Source organism: Ranitomeya imitator, chromosome 1, assembly GCF_032444005.1.
Source record: "Ranitomeya imitator isolate aRanImi1 chromosome 1, aRanImi1.pri, whole genome shotgun sequence".
Classification (NCBI taxonomy): Eukaryota; Metazoa; Chordata; class Amphibia; order Anura; family Dendrobatidae; genus Ranitomeya; species Ranitomeya imitator.
This window is the reverse complement of record NC_091282.1, coordinates 232503810-232528986: the sequence shown is the minus strand read 5'-3', so window position 1 is coordinate 232528986 and position 25177 is coordinate 232503810. Positions and strand designations below refer to the sequence as shown.

The window sequence follows — 25177 nt, the reverse complement described above, 5'->3', positions numbered from 1 at the left end:
ACCATCACTCCACCAACCTGTTTGTAAGAGCGCAGCTCCCCTGCATGTCTAAGGAAATACCTTTTTTTTTAAGCTTCAAGCACCATATGCTAAATAGTGCAGTCCAGCCCCATTGCTGTTGCTTGTCTGCTGCGTCCGCTGTTCCTGCAGTCGCTGTCCTCCTGTCTTGATGTGGCTGATGTCACCCACAGATTCTGCTGCACCTGCTCTGCTTTTGTTCTCTACTGTGGAGGGGCAAGGTTTGACCAGACCGTGGAAATGTCAGCCACTCCAATCAAGGCTGGAGGGCAGCAATTGCGTGGACAGATGAGGTGCCGAGCACAGATGAGCAACACCCATCACCCATTTACTTTATATAGGGGAAAACCTGGTGACCGGTTCCCTTTAATATTATGTGCGTGGACACCACAAATGTCAGCAGTTCTTTCCAAATTTTCTCTTAACTGCAGATACATGTGATGGCCAGCTTTGACAGTAGATCAAACTGAATTTTTATAGAGACTGTCCAGTAGGAGCAATATTTTTTCCTTTGATTTCTAGCCTTAAAGGGGTTGTCAGTGCTGTGGACCAAAGTCTGCTGTGTGTCTCTGTGACTGCAGATTGCTGAACCCTGACAGCAGGCCACATGAGACAATAAGGCATGTTGCCACAACACTGCTAGCACCAAGGGGAATGGTGACATAGTGTGTGCCACATGCTATCACGATTCGGCAGTCACGTAGAGGGATTGCAGACTTTTGTCCCAAACTCGGACAACCCCTTTTAAGATAGTGTTTGGCAGCTGCTTTTCTAATGCACAATTAGCCAGATATTTTTAGTGGTAACAGGCACACAAGCTTATTAACATGAGCTGATCAGGAGTTATAGCTGAAGGTTTGGCTGACTGTGATCTAAGTTGTGAAGGCAGAGATATAGTAAAAAATGTCAGATCACAGCTACTTTTCCTTTTTATTTGATCCAATGAAGTAATCAGTTGATACATCTAAGGCTGTATTCACACATCAGTGATTTTTCTTTCTCAACCATTTTTCATTAGTGGGCTCGGTCCAGTTTTCATTCATTATTGGTCTGTGTGTCAGTTTTTACCATTTGTATGTCATCAGATTTTCATGTGGCCTTATCCCAGCAAATAACACAAGGATTCCGCTCAGATGGCATCAGTGTGCTGGCTGTAATCTACGCTGTGCCACTCGCTTGAATGGACAAGTTCTGTCTCTTTAAAACAGACCAAAAGAGGACATGTTTCTGTATTTTTATGTGGGTTATGGGTCTGCAAAAAAAATAAAATGTGCATTCAGTGAAACACCACCTATACGAAAGGGAGGGAGCACCGCATTGGGGCTCATTTGCTCAACACCTCTTGTCCAAAAAGTACCCCAAAAAAGGAATGGAAACAATTTTTAACATTTAAATCCATATGATATTGATCATAATGGATGGTCCTCTGTTTTCTCATCTATTAATGGATTTTTTTAGCAATGTTTTAGAGACATCTCTAGTAAAAGCCAATGTAAAACGTAAATTAAAATATCGTTTTCCAACTTTCCAGATCCATTACAAATGGTTGTCAACTGGACATGTGAACAGAGGTGAAAATCCTTTGTCCTGATAACCTCGGCAAGGCTTTGTTGACATTACATGGGATCCCCTGTCTGTGTTCAGCTCTACAATAACGGTACCTTCACACATAACGATATCGTTAACGATATCGTTGCTTTTTGTGACGTTGCAACGATATCGTTAAGGAAATCGTTATGTGTGACAGCGACCAACGATCAGGCCCCTGCTGGGAGATCGTTGGTCGCTGAGGAAAGTCCAGAACTTTATTTCGTCGCTGGATCTCCCGCTGACATCGCTGGATCGGCGTGTGTGACGCCGATCCAGCGATGTCTTCACTGGTAACCAGGGTAAACATCGGGTTACTAAGCGCAGGGCCGTGCTTAGTAACCCGATGTTTACCCTGGTTACCAGCGTAAACGTTAAAAAAACAAACACTACATACTTACCTTCAGCTGTCTGTTCCCGGCGCTCTGCTTCTCTGCACTTCTCCTGCATCCTGTGTCAGCGCCGGCCAGCCGGAAAGCACAGCGGTGACGTCACCGCTTTGCTTTCCGGCTGACCGGCGCTGACAGTGCAGAGGAAAGCAGAGCGCCGGAGGACAGACAGCTGAAGGTAAGTATGTAGTGTTTGTTTTTTTTAACGTTTACGCTGGTAACCCTGGTAAACATCGGGTTACTAAGGGCGGCCCTGCGCTTAGTAACCCGATGTTTACCCTGGTTACCGGGGACCTCGGGATCGTTGGTCGCTGGAGAGCTGTCTGTGTGACAGCTCTCCAGCGACCAAACCGCGACGCTGCAGTGATCGACATCGTTGTCGGTATCGCTGCAGCGTCGCTTAGGGTGAAGGTACCTTAAGGAGTGCCTTTTTACAGTTGTACACTCATTGTTATCTTTTTTTGTGAAGTTTCTTTTCTTTTTTTCTCCTTAATACTTGCACCCCAGCTAAATTATCTTCTCACAGATGAACAAATCATGGAGGACTTACGGACACTAAATAAGGTATTGCAAACCACATGGTCGTTCAATTTTAATATTCAATTTACAATAATACAATTTAGGAGATAATGCAATCATTTTATTATTGCGATTGTACAAAAATGCCTAAGCCAAAAGTATTATGCCAGTTATTAGTGCCTACATCAAAATGTAAAAAAAGGACTAGAAAACGGAACTCGATTAACCTTTTGGTGTGAGGTACAACATATTGTATTGTATTTGTATGTAAACTTTGCAGAAAAGTCACAAGAACAACTCATTGGCCGTCTTAAATATGTTTGCTCCATGTCTTTTTTTTCTCCTTCGCCTCATTGGGGACGCAGGACCATGGGTGTATGCTGCTGCCACTAGGAGGCGACACTAAGTGAATACAAAAAAAGTTAGCTCCTCCTTTGCAATGTACACCTTCCACTGGCTCCAGCCTGAACCTATTCATGCTTAGTGTCTGTAGGAGGCACATGGGTCTGCTATTCAGACCATAATTTATTATCTTATTTTTGCCTTTTACTATTTTCTACGAGGAATATAGGGGCGACGAATCCTTTCAGGGGTCGATCTCCCCCCAACCAACAACAGGTGGAAACGTGGAGTATCGCCTCCACGTACCCCCTCATGCACTGATTGAAGATATGACTGAGCTGGCTTAGGTGCGACGGGTCCCTTCAAGGGCACCGCTCTCCCCACACCATCAACAGACAGGAGGAATGAGTCTCGCTTCCATGTACCCCCTTCTGCAGCCAGGCCTATTTGAGCCAGACCATAGCCCTGTCCCATCCTAAGGGACTGCACCCCTAGGATGTACAGAGGCATCGATGGCGTTCGTGCGGCCCCCACTGCATCACCACTGATTGAACAGCGGTGATGGAAGGAGGCGGACGGTCCGGCTCCACCTCCCTGACGAAGGGATAGTGCACCGTCCCCTGCAGCACCTGACCTGAAGGCAGAGCAGTCCGGCTCTGCACGTCATTCCATTGGCCTTCTGAAACAAAGGGGTAAGTGCCCGGGTCAGGTTCGGTGGGGGAGGGGGCTCCTGAGCACGCGCTGTGTCACTCCGGGGGTCCTTTCGGCTGGCACCGAAAATGTAGTCCCCGACTTAGGCCTCTGCTAGGCCACAAGTCGGAAACTCCACCTCCTTTTTTGCGTACGTCTCCCGGTGGATATGCCCTTTCCATTGGCGCTTCTCGTGGTGCAAGATTTCCTTACCAGGAAGTCTTTGTGGCCATTTAAAGGGACAGGGGATCCGTCCAGGGAAGTGTCTCGTGGACATGGCTACGGTGGCCAGAGACTGTGGCAGCTGGTGCTGGGACCCAGCGGGGTTCTGCAAGGGCTGCTTACAGAGTCCCTGGATGTTTTTACTCGCTGCTGAGCCAGGCTGGTCTCCACATTCCAAAACAGCTGCAACGCAGGTAAGGCCTCTTTCACACTTCCGTTTGCTGGCGGGTGTCGTAATGCATTGTTGTGACGTATCGACGGACGTCGTGAAAATAGTGAAAAATGTGTGTAACGCATGCAGCGTTTTGACGGATGCGTTACACACGTTGTTTCCTGAATTTCATTGGAGAAATTTCCAGGGACGAGAGAGAGTAAGTCACTGGATTCCTGCGTTTCACAGTGTGCGCAGGATCCAGTGTCCATAGGCTCCCATTTTGTGGAACGACGTATGCCGCAGGAGGCGTCGGGGAACGTTTTTCCACTGCAGACAAAAAAAAGTTTTTTGAAAAAGACGGGCCGTCAAATTCCGCAGGATCCAGTGCACGACCGACGAAACGTGTGGCCATCCATCGCGATACGTCGCTAATACAAGTCTGAGAAAATGCAGGATCCTGTTTTCTTAAAAAATGACGTATCTCGACAGGACTACAAAGACGGAAGTGTGAAAGAGGCCTTAGGCTTCTTTCACACTTCTGTCGGTACAGGGCCGTCGCTAAGCGTCGGCGCGACGGACGTTGTGAAAATTTGGCACAACGTGGGCAGTGGATGCAGTTTTTCAACGCATCCGCTGCCCATTCTAAAGTCCCGGGGAGGAGGGGGCGGAGTTCCGGCCACGCATGCGCGGTAGTAAATGCAAGACCCGACGTATGAAAAAACGTTCCCTTGAACATTTTTTCGTGACGACGGTCTGCCAAAACATGACGCATCCAGTGCACGACGGATGCGACGTATGGTCATACATCGCGATCCGTTGGTAGTAGTAGAAGTCTATGGGAAAAAAAACGCATCCTGCTGGCACATTTGCAGGATGCGTTTTTTCCCCAAAACGACGCATTGCGACGGAGGCCAAACAACGGAAGTGTGAAAGACGCCTTAGCTGCACAGAATACTTTTAGCCCTTCTCTGCGGTAACTTCCCCCGTACTGATAGCCCCTCATATAGCAGGGCTCAGGGAATCCCTGGGTACTTCACGTCTGTCCCTAGGACATCCAAGAAGCCCAGTAAGGCACACAGCAATTTTTCCCCAGCATGTACCACCTGTCACGTTGTTACCACGGGGACAGAATACGCCATTCTGCAAAGCCTGTGATCCCGTATGTTCTCAGGAGCACGATGCCGACTCCGTGGTATCTAATTCCCCTGAGTGGGCCACGTCTGTGTCTCAGTCCATGACTAATCTAACTACAGTGATTGAGTCCCTCCATGATCCCTCCATAGATCGGGCCATTCGCCTGCCTGTCTCAGACGGTTCCTCTACCACACAGGAACTGTCGACCTGCAGGGGCCGCTCTGTCGAGAGATTCACAGGCACTTAGAAAACGGGTCCATAGCACATCTCCCGGGCCTTCTTGCGCCTCAGCATCCGTGACTTCCATCTCTCGCTCCCTCTCCCAGGGGTCTGCAGCGAACATGGCTCTTAGTCCGAGTCTGACGGATCCCTTTGACCTGGACTCGCCGTAGTACAGGCGACGGTGGAGTCTCATGAAGGCCATCAACCAGACGTTAAGGGGAACCTGTCACTCCCAAAATGGACGTTGAGCTAAGCCCACCAGCATCAGGGGCTTATCTACAGCATTCTGCAATGCTGTAGCTAAGCCCCCGATGTATCCTGAAAGATGAGAAAAAGAGGTTAGATTATACTCACCCAGGGGCGGTCCCGCTGCGGTCCGGTCCGATGGGCATCACGGTCCGGCCCGGGGCCTCCCATCTTCATAGAATGACGTCCTCTTCTTGTCTTCACGCTGTGGCGCAGGCGTACTTTGTCAGCCCTGTTGAGGGCAGAGCAAAGTACTGCAGTGCGCAGGCGCCGGGCCTCTCTGATCTTTCCCGGCGCTTACGCCGCAGCGTGAAGAAAAGAAGAGGACATCATCGTAAGAAGATGGGAGGCCCCGGACTGAACCACGACGCCCATTGGATCAGACCGCCCCCCCCAGGATGAGTGTAATCTAACCTCTTTTTCTCCTCTTTCAGCTTATATCGGTGGCTTATCTACAGCATTCCAGAATTCTGTAGATAAGCCCCTGATACCGGTGGGCTTAGCTCAACTTCCATTTTGGGGGTGACAGGTTCCCTTTAAGGGTTGACGAGGACTCTATCTCTGCCCCGGACCATGCGGTGTCCTTCAAGAGAACTATTTGTCCTCATAGGGTTTTCGTCAACTACTCAGAGTTTCAGGACATACTTCGGCGGCATAAAGAGTGACCGGATAAACGCTTCACAGATCAGAAACCTCTTGAAGCGACATATCCCTTCTCTCGGATTTGCGTAAGGAGTGAGAGGAATCCCCTCCAGTTGACCCACCGGTATCTTGTCTGGCGTCATAAACCCTCTTATCCTTACCAGACAGGTCTTCAATTAAAGTCCCGACAGACCGTTAAATAAGTATCCTGCCATTTGGGGTTCGAGTCCTCAGGATCGACACTCTTGTCCTCCTTTGCTGTGGCGTGGATAGCCAAAGTCAGCTCTCTTGGAAAGATACCCTTGACAGAGCTATACAGACCAGTGAGCTTCCCTCGGAGACAGTGGAGCTGGCAATTCAGATTGCCTTCGCTCGGGTTATTTGGCGCACGCTTCTCTTAACGTAGCTAACTGTTCCGCGCTGGCAGCCTCTAACGCTATTTGTATCAGACGATCCCTGTGACGCAGCCAATGGCGAGCGGAACCTGCTTCCAAAAGACTAGCTTCTCGGCCAAAGCGGCCATCTATTCAAGGAGAAGCTAGATCAGCTTATCTCTGATGCCACAGGAAGGAAAAGTAAAATCTTTCCCCAGCACAAAGCCAAGAGACTCCCAGGTTTCTTAAAAAACCAACCAGTCGTGGAGAAGCCGACCAAAACAGTCCAGATCTAAGGGATCCAGGACCCATTTAATTTTCGTCTCAATGACTCCAGTCAACACCGGCAAAGTGGGCGATCGCCTGTTTTTTTTGTTTTTTTTTGTTTCATCAGGTTTGGCTTTCCATCGTGCACGAATGCATCAGGGACCTGGTGTCTTTTGGATCCAACACGGTTCTTCCCTTCTCGTCCTCCCAAGACAGAGGCGCGGGCAGTCTTTTTTTTTTTTTTTTACCGTGCCATCAAAAAAGACAGGTCAGTGTGGCCCATCCTGGACCTCAAGCTTCTAATCAAGTTTGGCAGGGTTCAGCTCTTCAGGATGGAGTCCCTCCGTTCAGTCATAACTAGTGATGATTTGCAGCTGCTAGACTGACTGAATACATGTGGGAATTCCCTAACTAACAGATAACCCTCACATGTATACAAGCTGTCTAGCAGTCGCAAATCATGCAGCTGCGGCGACGAAAACTAAATCTCCGAGCACATTCAAATACTCCGAGACCACCCGAGCATGCTCGGGGGAAACCCGAGTAACGAGTATACTCGCTCATCACTAGTCATAACCTCTATGGAAGTGGTGGAGTTTCTAGCATCCATCGACATCTGGGATGCTTGTCTTCATGTTCTAATCTTTCCCCCTCACCAGAAGTTTCTGCCCTTTGCTATTCGCGATGAACATTTCGTGTTCACAGCCTTGCCCTTCGGTCCCGCCACCGCTTTCAGAGTGTTCAAGAAGGTCATGGCGGCTGTCGGATCCACTCTGCACGCTCGGGACATGGTCGTGTTGCATACTTAATGACTTTCTAATCAAGGGACCGTCCTTCCAAACTGGCGCAGAGTGCGTGCGCATCTCTTTGGATACTCTTTCACACCTGGGCTGTTTGATAAATTTATAAAAAAAATTAAATAAAAAGTCTTCCCCAGTTCCATCTCAGCGGATATCCTTTTAGGTATGATCCTGGACTCCTCCCAAGTTTTGGTGATTCTCCCTCGAGACAAGATCTTACCCTTTCAACAGGGAGCATTTTGTTGTCCTTCCCCTCATTCCATCCGTTTCTGCATGGGGTGTACTGGTGGCATCGACGGAAGCTGTTCCCTTCGCCCAGCTACACCTCCGTCCTCTGCAGCATGCGCTTCTGGCAGCCTGGGACAGGAGCTTGTTCCCTCTCGATCGGCTGTGTCGCTTTCCCCCGCGGATCAAGTAGGTGCTCACATGGTGGACTTCGGGGCCTTCCCTCAACCAGGGGAAATCCCTTCTCCTAGTCCAATAGCTGGTGATAACTACCGACAATAGTTTCCTTGGCTGGGAAGCCGTCTTTTGTCACCACACTACCCAGCGACGCTGGTCAGCTCAGGAGTTGCGTCTCCCAATCAACGTCCAGGAGATTCTGGTAATCTGGTTATCCCTACAGCGATTCCATCACCTGGTGGGTTGCCTCATTCGGACATCGCCCCGGCTGTGGCATGCATCAATCGTCAAGGGGGCACTCGCAGCAATGCGCGAGGTGGTTCAGATCACATCGAGAGAGTAGGCTCTTCATCCAGAGGTCTTCCAGCAGATCTCATCGCTGGGAAACCCCAGACGTGGGTCTGATGACTTCAAGTTAAAATTCAAAGTACCCAGGTACATAGCTCGGTCTCGGGATCCAGAAGCCATTTGAGCGGATGCTCTGGCTTTTCCATGGAGTCGGTTTTGTTTTCCTTTACTCCTGAGGATCATCAGGAAGATCAAAGCGGAAAGGGGTTCCAGTGATCCTAGTCACTCGAGATTGGCCATACCCGGCGTGGTACGCAGAGCTAGTGCGGCTCGTCGCCGACATCCCCTGGCGTCTACCGGATCGAACAGATCTGCGCTCCCAGGGCCCGATTTCCACCAGAACTCAGGGGCCTTGTGTTTATCGGTTTGGCCATTGAATCCTGTGTCCCAACCCAGGCCGGTTTCTCCCTACAGGTGGTTTCTACCATGATTTACATCCGGAATTCTGCGTCAGTGCGCATCTGTCACTACACATGGGAAAACCTTTTTTCGTATGGTGCAGAGACCGGATGTCACCGTCCCCCCTCACCTTCTCCACTCCTACCATTTTGGAGTTCCTCCAATCCGTTTGGAGTCAGGCTCGGCGCTTGGCTCCCTCAAATGTCAGATCTCTGCCTTGTTGGTTCTTTTCCAGAGCAGGATTGCTTTCAATCTGCAAGGGAGGACTTTCATTCAGGGGACCTCTCATGTGGTATCCCCTATAGAATGATGTTGGATGTGTGGGACCCTAACCTAGTCCTGGGTGTTCTTCTGGAGACTCCTTTCAAGCCACTGCAGGACATCTCGTTGATCTTCCTTTATTGGAAAGTCGATTTTCTTCTCCCAGTGATGTCAATCAGGCGGTTCTCGGAGCTAGCCATCCTGTTCTGTCGAGCTCCCTTCCTAATCTTCCACCAGAACAAGGTGATTTTCAGGCCGTCCCCAGCCTTCCTGCCCAAAGTGGTCTCTTCTTTCTACCTCAACGAGGATATTGTTCTGTCCTCACTCTGTCCATCACCGGTACCGTCACACTCTGGCTAGGGTGAGGGCTCTCAGAAGGTACATCACGGACGGCGTCCTTCCATTAGTCGGATGCCTTATTCGTGGTTCCTGAAGGTAACAGGAAGGACTTAGCCACCTCAAAGTCCACTATAGCCAGGTGAGTTTGATCAGCTATTCAGGAATCCTACTGTGTCGGAGGCAAGCTTATCCTGACTGGGATTAGGGCACTCTCCACTTAATCGGTGGACGTTTCTTGGGCCTTTTGGCAACAGGTGTCGGCGGAACAGGGCTGCGACTTGGTCCAGTCTGCACTCATTATCGCACCACTACAATATCCACACTCAGGCTTCCGCAGCTGCGGGTCTGGGCAGACGGAATAGGTGGGTAGCGCACCTCTAGTCAGTTGGTACTGCTTTAGGACGTCCCATAGTCCTGTGTCCCCCAATGAGGCGAAGGAGAAACAGGAATTTTTGTGTACTCACCGTAAAATTCTTTTCTCCCAGCCATTCATTGGGGGACTCAGCACCCACCCTGTTGGCCTTATGGCTATGTTTGTTCTTTGGTTTGACATGTTGTACCTGTATTTGATGGTTATGATCTCCTACTGCTTTGTCACTGAACTGGTTCGGGCTGGAGCCAGTGGTAGGTATATACTACAGAGGAGGAGCTAACATTTTTTGTATTCATTTAGTGTCTCCTCCTAGTGGCAGCAGCATACACCCATGGTCCTGTGTCCCCCAATGAATGGCTCGGAGAAAAGGATTTTACGGTGAGTACACAAAAATCCCCTTTTTTTTTTATCTTACAACTATTTTTAAGATGCATAAAAAGCCACAATTTGTGCAAAATTCTGTATTACTGTGTGACATTTTGACACCTTGGTCTCGTGCTCTATTCTATCTTTAGGAAGAAGTATACCATTGCAGAAAGTTCCAGTTTGTGAAAATTTTTATAAACCTTTGACATGTGACATTACGGAAATGTATGTCATGAGAAGCTGAATAAAATGATGTCTGTCATCTGATGTCTGATTCCAGAGAAATCCCTCTTTTTCTTATATGTAAATGAGCTGTTCGGGACTATAGGTTGGACACTGATCTGTTATGAGAATCTGCCTGCAGTGCTTTTTATAAATGAACGCTGGAGTTACCAGTGTGATGTGTAATGGCCGCTCTCTGCTCTCCTGATCTCACTGTAGAGCTGTGTGTGATGATACCTGACACATCTGCAGGTTCCTATCAGCTTCAGCTTCTATCTGGCAGTCAGACAGGGTTGCAGTACAGCAGAGCTGTGAGAGCTACAGCTGGTAATTTGTCTGTTATGAAACAAAATTCAGTTCTAGTGTCTTAATTACATCTCAAGCACTGTTAATAACACCTTTCATTTATAATAATCTCTGGAGGCAGATTCTCCTACAGATCAGTGTCCGCCCCATAGTCCTCAACAGCTCACTTACATGAAATGTGGCCATCTCTGGGATAAGGCATTGCATCGCAGATATCCAGTTATCATTTTATTCAGCTTCCTATGACCTACATGCCCATATAGACAGCTTAGGAGGGTTGATCCTACTGACAGATTCCCTTTAATTTTGTTTAACTGAAAAGGATACAAATTATTTTATTTATTCCAAATGTAATCTTTTTTTTTGTTTTATTTTTGTTTGTTTTGTCTTCTTCAACCTCTTTCTGACAGTTAAAATCTCCTAAAAGGCCTGGTAAGTCCTTATTGATATCTAAACATCTTTGACTGTAGTCAGTATTTTTTTTTTTTCTTTTAGGCTTCTTTCACACTAGCGTCGGAATCTCCCCGTCGCAATGCGTCGGGGAGAGATTCCGACGCTAGCGTTTGCTGCATTGCACAATGGAGGCAGCGGATGCATTTTTCCGGCGCATCCGCTGCCCCATTGTAAGGTGCGGGGAGGTGGGGGCGGAGTTCCGGCCGCGCATGCGCGATCGGAAAAAGCGGTCCGTTGGGAGGAAAAAACGTTACATGTAGGGTTTTTTTCTCCCGACGGTCCGCCAAAGCACGACGCATCCGTCGCAAGACGGATGCGAAGTGTGCCAATCCGTCGCAAATGCGTCGTCAATAGAAGTCTATGGGGAAAAAACGCATCCTGCAAGCACTTTTGCAGGATGCGTTTTTTCTGCAAAACGACGCATTGTGACGGATTTAAAAAAACGCTAGTGTGAAAGTACCCTTACACCGATATTTTGTCATAGCTTGCATAATTTTGAAGTGAGATGTTACTTTGTCTCATGACAGACAATCACTTTAATATGATAGTCCCTTCTGTTGATCTGACTCCTGAGACCCTGAGCAAATAGCTGTTTTTTTATGTTTGACACTACTGAGGGCTTCTCCATTTCTCTGCAGCCACAACAAGAAGGGAAACTTGATATTAGATGTAAGGCTATGTGCACACGTTCAGGCTTTCTTGCAGAAAATTCCTGAGAATTCCAGACATTTTCTGCAAGAAATCCGCAAGAAAACCGCATGCGTTTTTGCCGCGGTTTTGCCGCGTTTTTTTCCGGACACTTCCCAATGCATTTTGGAGTGGGAAATCCGCAAAAAAAACGGAAAATTAATGAACATGCTGCGTTTTTTGCCACGATGCGTTTTTTTCGCGGAAAAAAACGCATCATGTGCACAAAACATGCGGAATTCATTCTAAATGATGGGATGCTTATTGTATGCGGTTTTTTTTGCGGTTTTGTAGCGTTTTTATCGGGAAAAACCGCGAAAAGACCGCAACGTGTGAACACAGCCTAACTGTTCAAATGGTCGCTGCAGAAGAATTGTAGATTTCCTTGGCAAAACTTGGAGGGGTTGAGAAGTTTTAATTGCCATAATAGCCTCAGTAAGAAAAGGGGTTGACTTTGAGAGTAAAACTAAAGCCTGAGATTGAAAATTAAGGCACATTCTGGAGTAACTGGTACAAGGATACAGAACCGTTTCAGGATTTTGTGATTTTTAGACAGTAATGAATGTTTCCAAATTATGAACCAAATAAAGCCCTACATGTAAGTGGGGAAAATGTGTCAGGAGCCAGTATGTGAGAAAGAGATGGTGTAAATGTTATGTTTTCTGTAATAGGATTCTGCCTATTGAAATTAAATTTACACATCACATTTGTCCCATTACTTAGCTAATCGTGGTGCACTGGGTCCATATTCCTAATATTTCTACTGTGATGGCAGATTTGAGTTAAAGGGTTGTACACTACTTGGACAACCCCATCTAAAATACTGTATTTCCCCTTATAATATAAAACCTCCATATACTCACGTCCTGTGTCATGCAAGCCTTGGGAGCACTGACATTGCTAACATGGTGCTGGATCTCCCAAGGCTTACTTGACATTGTTATTCCATGTGAGCACTGCAGCCACCATTAAGCTGATGTGCTCTCACTTCCTTCAGATGAACCTATAAAGTGAGAGCTCACCTGCTCAATTGGAGCTGCTGATTGGCTGTGGTGCTCGCATGGCATAACAATGTCACTTGAGCATCAGGAAACCTGGCATACACATCGCTGGAGCTGTGCATGTAAAGGAGGTGGGTATGTGGTGTTTGTATTTCACAAGGGGTATTGTAATATTTAAAAAGGGTCGTACAAGTTATGAACACATTCAGTATTTGTAGATGAAAAATCCGGAGTGTTTTTACACATTTTTGCATGCACTTTTGATGCGTTTTTCCCATTTATTTGAATGGATGAAAAGTTGACATGCTGCAAATTTGAATCGGCTTCAAATCTGAAGGAAGAAAATAAGCGACCCATACATGAGATTTCAGAAATGTAATTCACTTTGTTATTAAAATGCTGTGTTTTTTTTCCCATGGCAAAAATATGTGTAACCATACCCTAACACTGTGAATAAAGCATAATTGAGTTTGGATTGCACCTTGGAACCTCTTTATTTCTTTTCAGTATCACCATCTACTCCAGAACATCTTCCAGCAACGCCAGCTGAATCTCCTGTCCAGCGGTTTGAAGCTCGGATAGAGGATGCAAAACTCTATTATGATAAAAGATGGTAATTTAATTCAGTTTTGTTTTTTTTAAATCAAATTGACCATTAATTACAGGAATTGTCAAATGACAGCCCCATATGCTGGTTTAGTTTGACAAGTTTGTTTTGTTTAGAACTTAAGGGCATTTTCCCACAACGAAGTACCTTACATTTTACTCAATAGATCTTGCAATAATAATAAGTTCCACCATTGGATGTGTTAAAAAAAAAAAAAAAAAGTTCCTTTGCTGAGAAAATCTTAATCTTATAAATGTGCCCCCTGCTATGAGGGCTGTGTAGTCGATGTCAATTTTGTTGGATTCTGTATAAAATGGACCGGCTGACTCCTATAGTTATATTAAATTGGGTGCAGTAGTACAATGCAGAATATGCTGTTAATGTTTTCATAATAATTTGGGAAAGTTATGAAATGTCCTATAAATGTCTGTTCTGTTTCTGATGTAAGGATCTCGACTTTTAGTTGAGATGAATCTGTGCTGCACTTTATGTACATGCTAAGTAGTGACCAGTGCTGTGGAGTCGGAGTGGAGATGAATCAGTGCTGCACTTTATGTACATGCTAAGTAGTGAGGCAGTGCTGTGGAGATGAATCTGTACTGCACTTTGTGTACATGCTTAGTAGTGACCAGTGTTGTGGAGTCAGAGTGGAAATGAATCTGGGCTGCATTTTATGTACATGTTCGGTAGTGACCAGTGCTGTGGAGTCGGAGTGGAGATGAATTGGTGCTGCACTTTATGTACATGCTCAGTAGTGACCAGTGCTGTGGAGTCGGAGTGGAGATGAATCAGTGCTGCACTTTATGTACATGCTAAGTAGTGAGGCAGTGCTGTGGAGATGAATCTGTACTGCACTTTGTGTACATGCTTAGTAGTGACCAGTGTTGTGGAGTCAGAGTGGAAATGAATCTGGGCTGCATTTTATGTACATGTTCGGTAGTGACCAGTGCTGTGGAGTCGGAGTGGAGATGAATTGGTGCTGCACTTTATGTACATGCTCAGTAGTGACCAGTGCTGTGGAGTCGGAGTGGAGATGAATCGGTGCTGCACTTTATGTACATGCTCAGTAGTGAGGCAGTGCTGTGGAGATGAATCGGTGCCGCACTTTATGTACATGCTCAATAGTGAGGCAGTGCTGTGGAGTCGGAGTGGAGATGAATCTGTGCTACACTTTGTGTGCATGCTCAGTAGTGACCAGTGCTGTGGAGTCAGAGTGGAGATGAATCTGGGCTGCATTTTATGTACATGCTCAGTAGTGAGGCAGTGCTGTGGAGATGAATCTGTGCTGTACTTTATGTACATGATAAGTAGTGAGGCAGTGCTGTGGAGATGAATCTGTGCTGTACTTTATGTACATGCTCAGTAGTGACCGGTGCTGTGGAGTCAGGCATAGGCTGCTATATTCACACTTCGACGATTGTGTGGTGAGTGGTGACTAAAGCAGAACATTCAATTTTGTGACTCTTCATCCTGCAGATATTTGGCCTAGGCCCTATACTACTGATTAGCCAGGATATACTTTTTCCTAAAAATGTTTCAACCGCTTCTTAGGTTTAGATATACTTATTCCTCCTGTAGATCACAGAATGGAAAAGAGAAGAAAAGTAGATTTTCTTGCAACTTTAACATTTAAAAAAAATAGAATTATTCTGTAGCAAGGCTCAAAAATTGAGGCAGCTAATAATCTTATCATTAGAGTGAATTATTCAATAGTTTTTATTTAGTTCTGTTTATAGCTTTATGGAATACGGATTACCATTAGCTCTTTTTCTTCATGGTCTTTTTAATCAGACTGAATGATCTGATTTTAATATTAGAAGACCCCATATGACGTCATAACAGATCATTAACTTCATAAAAAGGAAACTTGTCTCGTGTCCAGTTTGGAAAGCCATTATATAGGAACTCTTCACTTTTTGCCTGTAGAAGATTTTGAGGGTTGCGATCATCTTCCCAGTTAGCCACTAGATGTTGCTGTTTCTACAAGAATCAGTTCATCTGTTTAGAGAGAAATACAATTGGCTTTTACAAAGATTGCAGAGATTTGTATAAAGATGGGGACTCTCCTCCTAAATTTTCTTTTGAAATCAGTTTGAGACATACGAATGGAATTATGATGGAAAACGTCTTTAATTGTCCAGAATTTTCCAATAAGCAGATGCCTTGAGCAAACCTTTAAAGGAGTTGTCTGGCCTTATTATACTAATGATTTATCTTTAGGATCGATCATCAGCATTGTATGAGTGCGGGTCTGACTCCAGGTACCCCCACTAATCAGCTGTCATGGGCTCTCTGAACAGAGCTTGAACAGCACACATCTGTACAATGTGTATGTGCCATTGCAGAAAAAAACTGAAGCTCAGCTGCAATTTACTATGCACTTGGATACCGGAGCCTAAAACTGCTGGTTGGTGAGGGTGCCGTGTGTCAGCCTCTGCCCCCCACCCACATCCCCTGATATGATACTGATAACCAGTACTAATGGTCAGTATCCGAAAGCCGGAGATCTCATTTTAAGGTTTTTTTTTCAACATAATTGTTGTTTATTGGTGTTTCTCAAAGTAACTTTAGAAATATAGCACAAAAACGTGTAGTTCACTCAACATTTGGCTGCATGGGATACACTGCATCTTGTAAACCCAGCATCAGACAGCACCTGCTAAGTGGCTTCCCAAACCCCCATTCCTAACGATGCTATTTCATTTATGTACATAGTGTACCAGTTAATAAGAAAGAAAGATATATCTAACCTCAGAATACCTCATGTCACACCATTACCTCTAAGATATGGCAGCGTAAGGTAATTTAATTATTTCATTATTTCAATAAAAGAAAGGACTTACAAGTAATAAAGCTAAGTTTGCTATGGTAGTAAAAAGTGGTTTCTTTCATTTGTTATTGTTATTGAAAATAAATAGAATCAAAAAATTGTGCAGGTTTAAGTGGCAAAAATAATTTGGACATGTTATGTAATGACCCATTATGGGCAAAACAGTGGTAGCCACATAGGTTACTGCCGATTGTAATACTGTGCCTGTACCTTGGTTGGGGGGTCCAACATCCACAAACCCCAATTTGAGCTTTTGCTGTTTTCACCTCTGGCAGCAGTCACATGTACAGGCTCGTACACTGTTTGATGGCTGCTACCGGTACTGTAGATCCACTCACTGAAATAAGCAGGAGCTGATCAGCAGTGCCTGACAGCAGTCACTAAGCAGTATGGTGGAAAGGCTGTGTTCTGCTCCATACTCTTAACATTCAGCCATCGCTGGTAACGGCTGATGGTGGATGTGCCATATTTCGGATCCCCACAAGTCTTAAAGCAACACTCCAGTGGTTTCTTCTTTTAATGTCAGTGCTGTAGTGCTAATGTAAGGTCCCTGCCCTAATATTATACTCACCAGCCGCTGTCTTCAGCTGTTCCCCGCACCACCATCTTGTGACCGCAACGTGTAACTGACCGGAAGTCACTCTGCGTCTCAGAAATGTACACACTTTAACTCCTTCATGACCTTTCACATATATTTACATCAAAGGTTGTGTCCCTGCCTTTGATGTGGCGTCGCACATGGTTTATTCAGTCATCATGTGCCTTTAACAATTGTAGATGGAGCGATGCTACACACGCTAGTTACATTCTGCTGTCAATCTCTTGACAGTGGGATTTAACACGCTCCGGCAGGAAGTACACCATTAATCCCGCCCATCAGCAGCCCTCTCACATGATCGCGGGGCGTCGATGGGATGTCATGACAGCAAGGGGGAGTCTGCTGAGGACCACCGTTCATGGCAAAATGATATTTTGTGAATGCCGGCCTGTGGCTGATGTTCGTAGGAGATGGTGAATTCTGTACATAGCACTGCTATGTGTGGCACAGGTGGTTGGATGATCACAGCTTCAAGTCTCTCAAGGGGGCCGTTAAATAAAGTAAAAAAAAAATGGTTTAAAAAATATGAAAAAAAAACAAACAAAAAAAAGCGCAAATTCAAATGAGCCTCCTTATGCCTCGTTGAAAATAAAACAATAAACAAATACATATTTGGTATCGTAGCTTTCAGAAATGTCTGATTTATCAAAATATAAAGTAAACGAATCCAAGAAAAAAAAAATCTAAACATTTTTGTGGCAGCCGCAATATTGCAAATTTTTTTTTTTTCACCACTGAAAATATGCCCTAAAAAAATATTCATGTTTGGTATCTCTGTACTCGTGCTGACCTGGAGAATCATAATTCCAGATCAGAGAGAATGAACTTTATTCCCCCCGTCGGTATTCAGTCATGGAGGCAGTGTCCATTTTGGTGGAGTCTGAGTCTGGATAACATGGACAGACTCTGACTCCTAAAATATATAATAAATTGGGTACAGTAGTGCAATGCAGAACGTGCTGTAAATGTTTTCATAATAATTTGGGAAAGTTATGAAAGGTCCTATAAATGTCTGTTCTGTTCCTGATCTAAGGATCTCGCCTTTTAGTTGAGATGAATCTGTGCTGCAATTTATGCAAATGGACGTCAGGGAAATTGAGGAGTCGGTTCGCCTTACCGACTCCACATCCCTGGTTTCATTCAAAAGTACAACTCGTCCCACAAAAGACAAGTCCTCATATGGCTCCTTGGACTGAAAAATAAAGTTCTGGCTCTTCAAATAAGGGGAGGAAAAAGCGAAAGTGGAAAAAACGCAAGAGCGTGAACGGGTTAAAAGTTTCTATCTATACCAGTCCAGGGCTGCGATTGGGGAGAAGCGGTGTGTGAAGCAAGCTTTTCTCTGAAGAGTCAAACATACCTGGCTGAGATCATGCAGCACGGACTGGCCGGCAGGCGTCAGCTGTCAGGTTCTCTGTAAATGGAAGACTTATTAGGTCATTAATAGAAAGCATTAGAACAACCCTTTAATTAGTTTTAATTGCTCATATAATATTAATGTGTAAAGCTTATCAGGCCAGTCTAGCAATGTCCTGAAATATTCTGCTGCTTTAGTTACAGGAAACTAAGTGATCAACAGCCATCGTTCCCTTTATGTGCAGGGAAACAGCTGACATAGTCTGTCATAGTCTTAACCCCTTCATGATGCGGCCATTTTCCATTTTTGTGTTTGTTTTTTTTCATCCCCTTCTTCCCAGAGCCATTTTCTGTCCACACAGATATGAGGACTGTTTTTTGCAGTACTTTTCAATGACAACCAATGTGCGAAAATTTCACACGGGTTAACTAGTATTTTCATTAGTACCATTTTGAGATAGATGTGACTTTTTTATTTATTGCTTTTAACCTCATTTTTTGAGGAACTTCAGCGACTAAAAACATCCCGTAATTTTGGCATTCTTGAATTTTTTGCCATTTACAGTGTTTACCGATCAGGCTAATTATGAAACCAATTTTATAGATCAGACTGTTCTGCAAGCAGCAGTACCAAATATGGGTAATTTTTTTAATATCTTTATTTTCATTGGGGGGAAAAGTGGGTGAATTGAACTTCAAGTTTTTTTTCTTTTTTTTTTTTTACTGTTAGTTCCGATCGCTCGTGCGATATGCAGCAATGCCACAGAATTGCTGCATAGAGCAGAAATCACGGTTTCCTATTGAAGCCCTGCCACAGGGCTCTGTAATGACAGGCACGCTGACCCCCGGCTGTCATGCCAACCCTTTGGCGACCCACAATCATGGCTGGGCAGAGTTAAAGGGGTATTACCATTCTATCTCCGTATGTAGTAGTAAGTAGTAATAATATTAGCAGATACCTCCAATTAAAAATGTAGTTTAGTTTTTTGATTTGCTATGTCGTTTTTCATGTGCAGGGCATTGCAGGACCATAGGTATCCATGGTTACATCCACTGAGATAGTGACAGTTAATTAGCTAGTTGCAAGTGGTTGTAACCATGGATACCTAAGGTCCTGCATTGCCTGCACATGAGGAAAGAGACAGAAAAAGTATTCTACATTTCTAATTGGAGTTATTTGCTAATATTATTCTTATCACACCTACTACATTTTGGGGTAGGATCGTGGAGATGGAAATGCCCGTTATTATCGCGGATGTGCGCGTGTTAAATGCCGCTGTCAGAGATAGACAGCTTTATTTAGCAAGTTAATCACAGGTGGAGCACTGCTTCACTCGCTATTTTTGGGGGCAGGTCCTGGCTGTAATACACAGCCATCACCTGCCAGGTATGGGGATGGTTCGCTGCGTGAGCCCGCTCCATACAGCTGCTTCCAACATGCGCCGTATATATACTGCGGATGTGTAGGGGTTAAAATGTTACAATAATTGTATCATGTCTTAAACAATCAAGACAATTAACCTATTTTGGTCATTGTGTGCTAAAAGCGTTGATTTATTATTTTTTTTTAATTTTATTTGGAGCCAGCCTTTTCAATGTACACATCATAGAGTGTATAGAATGGAGTTTGGAAATCCAGGCTTTACTTCACTGGTATTCCTCTTGATTTGTGCTGGAGCTTTGTTGCAAGGCTCCAGATGGCGACTGAAATAGTTGCCAATGCAACCAAAAGAATTGAGTGACCTTTGTAGCTTAGAGTCCTGCTGAAGAGACATAGATGTAAAATGTAACATACTGGCAGCCTGTAGATGTTGCTAGAGTGGATTGTACTACAGGAACTTTAAATGCGGAAAATGTGCAATTCCTCCCTTAATCCTTTCTTTTAATCATATTAATACTGAGAAAAAGCTTGGGGTCCATCCTTGCCATCTCCAACTCCCGACTGTTCTCTGTCTGGCTGTAAGACAACTTGCTGCAGCAGACTTCCTTCTGTGCACCTGCTGTAATAGGAAAGTTTGTGAAGCGTGGGTGGAATTTATCATCAGATTAATAAGTTGTATTCTGTGAATGTTCTTTATTTGACATTCAGTCGTGTAGTTTTTTTTTTTTTTAATTAAGAAAATAAATAATATCATTTTGGCTTCTAAATTTTTAGATTTAAGAGCCAACGATGGTCAATGTATTTGTTTTCTTGTAAAGGAGCCATGAGTAGGGATACATTTAGAATTAAAGGGCTTATTTAGTGCTGGACAGACCCTGTTTGATAACCTCATGTCAGAACTGGTTTTCCCAGCAGGTCACATTGTGACATTGACATGTGACATTGTTGTATCACATGACTGCTGCAGCCAATCAGTCGCCTCTGACCTGCTGTAACCTTTACTATTTCATCAGAGTGCATGTCCACTAAATATAGATGAGCTGCAGCCGATAAACAGCATGGATGCGTTCAGATGGCTTGTGAGACCTCTTCACACCCACTGACCCCTTATGTTTTGTCCGTGAGACACTGAGAAATTGTCAGAGGTGGTCTCTGGAGTTAGTTGATGCTTTTTAAAACTGTGGTTCGGTTTAGATGCGAATAGATTACCTTGCTTTACAATAATTGTGAATATACTTATATCATTATGGTGATAACGTTTAGGATATCGTTTAGCCCTAGCACAGGAGTGTGAGACAAGTCACTCACTTCTCTGGCCCTTGCACATTGCTCCATTTGTAACCTGCTTAGGTTTAGTCAAAATGATCATTGGGTCATTTTCAGCAGTATTTTTTTAAGCAGTTTCTTTTGCTTAAAAAAAAAATCTTATTTTTAAATAGATGGGTAGTACACGCAGTTGACAATGCAATTACTGACTGATGCTTGTATCTGATGGCCTGTCCCTTAATTCGTTCTAGGTACCACAAAAGCCAAGCAATATACCTGGAATCCAAGGACAACACAAAACTCAGTTGTGTAATTAGTTCTGTGGGAACTAATGAGGTAAACTTTTCATGCTGTAGATGTTACTGTGAACCCTGACTTATCTCATGCGGCAGAACAGGGTGAAGATCACGGTCATATTGTGACTGACATTCACAAATTTTCAGAATTTGCTTTTTATAAAAATAGTAATTTTGTTTATGAAGTTACAAGAAACCTTATCATACAATTTTTGAATTGACTGTGCAGCTATTTTGGGAGTAGAACAAACCTTTACAAATGACTCTTTACATTGCATACGACAGATCCCTGTATTTCAGTGTTGACTACAAAAGGCAAAATGGTGTGCAATGCCAAATGCAGATATGTCACGGCCATACTTGAGCAAGAAGACACCACTATGTATACCAAATTGCACACTGCACAAAGACATGAGACATTTGTATTCATTAGCCTTCTGACTGAGCACTCTGCATTTTAGCCACAGGTGTTTTTAATCACAGCAGGACCACTACCCCTCCACAGAGAGAGAGATTTTAGTCTGAGAGGACTCACATTAGGTTCCCATTCAGATGAAGACTTTATTCTCAGAGAAGAAAGGCATTGTTAGGACCTGGTAAATGAGAAATTCCTTATCGTGGCTACCAGGTACACATGAATTGGCCAATTTATGCGCTAAACTTTCTCAATTTTTCATATTTCTAGTGCAGTAGAAGAGCAATGTACTTTGAAGGAGCGGCACGTAGCATAGTCAGGGATAGCCAGAGGTTGGTACACAGAACAGCTGTAGATTCTTGAGGATAAGTGCAGGTGAAAGAAAGCTTGACTAGAGGCTGGGAGCTCAATAATCTTGCAAGGAAGTGAATGCAATGCCAGGTTTAAATAAGGTGTTCAATCAGAAACTGAGGGTGGAGACCAACAGGAACTCAGGGTGGAGACCATCAGAAACAACATAGGTACAAGTATTTGAGCAAGCACGGAACTGTCCAGCGAGCTGAACAGCTCAGATGGAAGAGCTGCTGCCTGGTGCACAAGAGCTTCTGGGTTCGAATCCTGACAGCCCCTTTGTCCAATTAGCCTTTTGGAATTGTTAAAGATGTGTCATTTACTGTCAGAAATCCTGCCTGAGTGTTAGGTCGGCACGTGACTGCATGTATGCAAATCTCAAACTTGGGGTAATGTGACTGCCTTCATTGGCAACGATATCTGCAGACTTTCATCAGAAGACTGGACAACCCGTTTGAAGGGAATCTGTCAGCAGATTTTTGCTACCTCATCTGAGAGCAGCCTGATGTAGGCAAAGAGAAGCTGAATCCAACTATGTGTCATTTAGTTTACTAGATGTAGCTGTTCTGGCATAATCACAGGTTTTAGATTTAGCAGTGAGAAAGCTAACCGTGCCCAGGGCAGGCTCTGTATATACAATGTCCATGTCATTTTATTATATCATTATGTGTGTTTCTGTCTTAAAGGGAATCTGTCACCCCCTAGAACACTTTTCAGCTATTACTATGGGCATACAGGTAATAGAAATGTTATTCTAGTCTTACCTGTATGCCTCATAGTTGCTGTGTAGATGCGACGAACTAGACTTTTATTTTATTATGCTAATGATTTCTTCCAAACTCCAGGGCGTGCAGCGCCTGGAATAAATCCCTGCCTCCTCTCTTCGTTATACTATCACCCCCTTCCCATGCACGTCATACTGACCTGTGACGTGCAGTTGAGGTTCCGGAATCCCACGCATGCGCCCTGCACTCACTCAACTACCTGTACTTTTTCATTCTCTGGTCAGTGTATTCAGTGTTGTGTGCCGGCACCTGCGCCCAAGAACCAGACCATAGAAAGAAGGAAGAGGTGTTACAGATTGTCGAGGAAGTGCAGGGCGCATGCGAAGGATTCAAGCACCACAAGTCACAGGTCAGTGTGACGTGCATGGGAGGAAGATAATATTATAATGAAGAGCTGAGGCAGGGAAGAAATCATTAACATAATGAAATAAAAGTCTATTTCTCCACATCTAGACAGCAACTATGAGGCTTACAGGTAAGACTAGATTAACATTTCTGTTACCCGGATCCCCATAGTAGTAGCTGAAAAGTGTCCCAGGAGGTGACAGATTCCCTTTAAACAAATTGATTTAAATCCATTTCTAGAGGAGGTCATATTTAATTTCATTTTACTGTGATTTTATAAATACTTTTATGCATTTAAATTTTGCTAGTACAGCGGTAAGGTCACCTTATTTTGTCTGAAGTGTGTTTACAAGGAAGGTTGCTACTAAGGACATTGATTCCAATTATCAGATTGCAAATGAATAGTCAATGCAATCTCACAAATTAAATATAGTCTTGCTTGATTGCCGTGGAGTCACTCCATTGTGCAATCACCGAAGCATGTAGAGATGCAGATATGATGTATCTGGTTAAACACCGCTGTGTAAAAGCTGCAAAAACATCTCCAATTTCTCTGGAGATCAAATGAAAAAAAGTGATAAATCTTTTTTTGATGTGTATGATCCATATAAATTGTGGAGCATCTTTTTTTTTTTTTTTTTTCATCTCTTTGCGAGTCCTATCAATTTTACTGTAAAACAATGTTATTGTGTCTATAGAGTTCTGATTACTCAGTCATTCCTGGTATATGGATTCATCCATCTCCTCTCCGCTTTTTATAGTGACTAGGCTGCCAACATGCATACGTTTGGGCTATAATATATGCCAGTTTCTGGTGTAAATTATAGTGAATCCATTGGAATGACACTGCCTTGTCCAATTTTTTTTCATCAATTTTTAAAAGGTATCTCAAATTTAAGCTATGTCCTGAATAGTATCCCAAACTGGAGCTTGTCCGTGCTTCCATTAAAGGGAATCTGTCACCAGGTTTTTGCTATATATAAGCTGTATCATGAGCAGTATGACAGACACCCTGATATTAGCAATGTGTCACTTAGTTTACTGGGTGCAGAAGTTCTGAAAGAATCGCCGTTTTCTCTGCTGCAGATCTAGCAGAGCTTGTAATGTTGTGCTCTGTATAACCCCGTCCACACCACTGATTGGCAGCTTTCTGTGTACACTGTATATTGACAGCTGCTAATCAGTGCTGGGGATGAGGTTGGACAGGGAGGCACGAGAAAGCTTGTCCTGCAGTGATAATCTCCTGCTGAAAATATGTTGTATTGAAACCGCATAACACAGCCCAGTGACACATCCCTGCAATCAGGCGCTCTTCTACATCATAGTGCTCTCAGATTGCAAAGAAAAATCCTGCTGACAGATTCCCTTTAAGAGCAGAATCATTAATAAGAGATTTAGAAAAATGATATTTGGACATGCTCCAGAACTAGAATGTTTGTTTATTTCTGTATACATGAAAGTAAACTTTGGGATCAGACAACAAATGAAATAAAAAATGTACTCGGTCAAGATTCCTACTTTCATCACCAGGGATTGGCAGATCTCTTGTACTTAATGCACCCTATTTTCTTTCATTGTTTGCAGATTTGGGTAAGGAAAAGCAGTGACAGTACAAAGGTGAGGATATACCTAGGTCAGCTACAGCGAGGAGTGTTTGTAATCCGCAGACGTTCAGCAGCTTGAACCCAACAGACTCTTCAAGAGACAATTCTCATTAAACAAAGTTAACATGCGACTAAATGAAAATGGACATCGCTGACTGGTATGGACAGAAGCTCAGATTGTGGTCAGTGAACCTTTCCAGAAATGAAGTTTTCATGGCATGTACAGATTCCATGGATGATCAGTAGAGGGCAAGACTTCAAGAAAGTATTTTTCAGGAAAAGCCTGTTCTTCACCATAGTTGAAGCAGTATTTTCTCCAATACTTGTTGTTAAATTACATACATTGAAGCTAAAAATGACAATCTCTTTCACCCAGAATTCGCTTTCAATTGTTTGTCTAATTTCTGTGCTGTAGGTGGGATTTTTTTCAAGGAATATGATCTGATCGGCGTAATTCCAACACCGCTAGATACTTAGATTTAGATGGAATTGGATGAAAGACCAGAATTGCCTCTTACCTGTTTTAATAATATCCTACAAGAGTCCAAACAGGAGGTTTGTTTTTGTTTTTTTATTTTCGGAC

General features: G+C 44.1%; 1 protein-coding gene across 1 annotated transcript in view; it reads left to right on the top strand.

Moving 5' to 3' along the window:
• SUDS3 (SDS3 homolog, SIN3A corepressor complex component) overlaps positions 1 to 24972 on the top strand; it is a 69253-nt gene extending 44281 nt beyond the window's left edge. The window contains exons 8-12 of the mRNA XM_069754495.1: positions 2497 to 2558; positions 11033 to 11054; positions 13271 to 13376; positions 21050 to 21134; positions 24575 to 24972. Of these exons, the coding sequence (XP_069610596.1) occupies positions 2497 to 2558; positions 11033 to 11054; positions 13271 to 13376; positions 21050 to 21134; positions 24575 to 24673 (374 nt within the window). The 3' untranslated portion in view covers positions 24674 to 24972. The remainder of the gene's footprint in view (positions 1 to 2496; positions 2559 to 11032; positions 11055 to 13270; positions 13377 to 21049; positions 21135 to 24574) is intronic.
• The last annotated feature ends 205 nt before the right edge of the window (positions 24973 to 25177 follow it).